Below are 2,934 nucleotides of genomic sequence, written 5' to 3' on the forward strand. Positions count from 1 at the left end.
TTGGAGGTTGCTGTGAGCTGTGATGCCATAGCACTCTTCCCCAGGGGACAGCTTGAGGCTCTGTCTCAAAAAAAAAAAAAATACACCTGTCCTTTGATCAGCATCTTCATTACTGCAAATTTGTACCATAGAAGTAAAAGCAACAGAGTGCGAGGATGTGCATACTAGGATGTTTACTGCAATGTTTTCATAATAGAAAGCCTTGGGAAACAAGCTGTCTGCCCATGACTAGTGATTGAACACTCTCTTGACTTGAAGGATGCCCAAGATGTATGACATGAGAAATACAAAATGTACTGTGATGAGTACATAACCCTAATTGTATACGAGGGTAACTGTTATCCAAATGGTTAACTCGGGTAGGGATTATCAGATGATTAGTTGTTTTATAATTTGAAAAATACAAAGGAGATAAAAGCAGTATTTGACCCCCATCTGGTTTGAGACACTTGAGTCAGACAAAGGGGTGGGGCATCTCGGGTGTTAGGGTGATAGTTTGATAATGGATGATGGTGCTCAGTGAGTTACTCGGTCTTCACTGGTCAGGAAGGGGTCTCTCATTGTTGCACCCTTTTGTGTAGGTTACTACTCTGTCAGGTGTTCATTTAGACCAGTGTGTTTAAACCTTTTTTATCTCATTGCACGTTTTGAACCTATAGTTAAACTTCTATGGCACACTTAATGTTGATCAAAAAAACAGTAAAAAAGAAAATATACTTACTATGTTTTGAACTTCTTTTGAAAATAATTAATGATCTTAAAAAATTTTTGTGACACACCTAAGATCTTCATGGCACATCAGTTGAAAATCCCTGATTGATACTGTCTACATTGCAGCATTGTTTAATTCTGTGCCACATGGTGTTCATAGGTGAAGGTTGTTATCCTGGGACAGGATCCATATCATGGACCCAATCAAGCACATGGGCTCTGCTTTAGTGTTCAAAGACCTGTTCCACCTCCACCCAGGTACAGTGCTTTACAGATGGCTCCGGGCCAATCGTAATTCTTTTCAGATCTGTACTTTTCAAATTACAGGTGGGCTTCTTGGAGGGACTTTTACTAGCCTTGGGAGCAGGATTTCTCAACTTCAGCACTACTGACATTTGGGGCTGAGTTATGCTTCGTTGTGGGAGAAGGGATTGTCCCAAGCTTTGTAGGATGTCGGGCACCCTCCCTTTCCTCTACTCACTAGATGCCAGTCGAACCCCCCAGTTGTGACAATTAAATAGTCACAGACATTGCCAGAAGTTCCTTGGCAGAGAAAATTATCCCTGGTTAAGAACTGCTTTGGAGGGTTTTACATATATATATAAACATACAAAACTATAACTGAACATTAGTGTGTGGGGAGGAGGGAGTTGTAACTGTTGGGCTAATTAGCTGTTTCAAAGTGCTAGTCCTTAAATCCAAGCACAGACCAAAAGAAAGGTCCGTGGCAGATTTACCGGAAGGTAAACTGGTAGTGTTTATCATTAACTGGTGAAGTGTGTGCCCTTGTCCTTTCCAAGAGCTGGCTGTAACTTCTAACCTTTTCACATGTATTTTAGAGGTTACTGAGTTTTCAAAATTATACTTAATCTGTTTTTCTTCCTGCTTGCTTTTAGTTTGGAAAACATTTATAAAGAACTGTCTACAGACATAGATGGTTTTGTTCATCCTGGCCATGGAGATTTGTCTGGGTGGGCCAAGCAAGGTAAATCATCCACTGCTAGATGTACTTTGGACTGGTGCCAGCAGTCTTTTCTGTCCTGCTTGTTAATGTTTCGAAAGGGTAGCTATAAAGAATTAGCAAGAGCTAATAAAATAGGTGATTTATATAGTGAAAAGGTAGGTATCTAAGTTTTTATTCTGCAGCCAATGTTTTCTTTCATGTTTTAATTATAATTTGAAAGACAAGTGTACGAAAACATTTATCCACTTTGTTTGTTCAAAGACAAGGTTGCCCAGGCTGGAGAGCAGTGGCGTGATCATAGCTCACTGCAACCTTGAACTCCTAGGCTCAAGTGACCCTGCTGCCTCCTAGTAGCTGGGATTATAGCCATGTATCGCCACACCTGGCTAATTTAATTTTTGGGTTTTTGTTTGTTTGTATTTTTGTTTTTTTGAGACAGAGCCTCAAGCTGTCCCCCTGGGTAGAGTGTTGTGGCATCACAGCTCACAGGAACCTCCAACTCCTGGGCTCAAGCGAGTCTCCTGCCTCTGCCTCCCAAGTAGCTGGGACCATAGGCGCCCACCACAACGCCTGGCTATTTATTTATTTTTTTTGGTTGCAGCCACCATTATTGTTTGCCAGGCTGGGTTCAAACCTGCCACCTTGGGTGTATGTGGCTGGCGCCTTAGCCACTTGAGCCACAGGCGCCGAGCCCTAATTTAATTTTTGTAGGGATGAGGTGTCTGCTATCGTGTTTGCCCGAAAATAAGACCTACCCCCAAAATAAGCCCTAGCAGGATTTCTATGCATTTTAAATATAAGCCCTACCCCAATAAGACCTAGTGATGGTTGTGGCTGTGCATTTCCACACGGAGCAGTAAGGAAGACTAGAATACTTTTTATCTGCCAAAGCTCCTTTCTCTGAGCTATTCACACTTGTGCAGGTGTGCGTGTGGAAACCTCAGTCACACGCATCCTGTTTCGCACGTGTGAGTGGCTGGGGGAAAGGAGTTCACACATCACTAGCACCAGCCCCACCAACAAGGTCAGCTCCCCCTGTCAGGTTCCAGAAGAAGATGACTTAACTATATTTGAATAAATGTAGATTGTTGTATTATACTTAATAAAAATAAGACATCCCCTGAAAATATGCCCTAATGTGTCTTCTTGAGAAAAAATAAATATAAGACAGTGTCTTATTTTCATGGAAACACAGTATGTTGCCCAGGCTGACTGCTCATTTTAACATGTGATGGGCGTGTGTGTGTGTGTGTGTGTGT

At 42.0% G+C, this 2,934-nt stretch overlaps 1 protein-coding gene across 1 annotated transcript in view; it reads left to right on the forward strand.

Moving 5' to 3' along the window:
• Positions 1-2,934, forward strand: part of UNG (uracil DNA glycosylase) — an 11,950-nt gene that overhangs the window by 3,801 nt on the left and 5,215 nt on the right. Inside the window, exons 4-5 of the mRNA XM_003789889.3 lie at positions 872-969; positions 1,608-1,696. Coding sequence (XP_003789937.1) covers positions 872-969; positions 1,608-1,696 — 187 coding nt within the window. The remainder of the gene's footprint in view (positions 1-871; positions 970-1,607; positions 1,697-2,934) is intronic.

The sequence above is a fragment of the Otolemur garnettii genome, unplaced genomic scaffold (genome assembly GCF_000181295.1).
Source record: "Otolemur garnettii isolate 467f Iridium unplaced genomic scaffold, OtoGar3 scaffold00038, whole genome shotgun sequence".
NCBI classification, from domain to species: domain Eukaryota; kingdom Metazoa; phylum Chordata; class Mammalia; order Primates; family Galagidae; genus Otolemur; species Otolemur garnettii.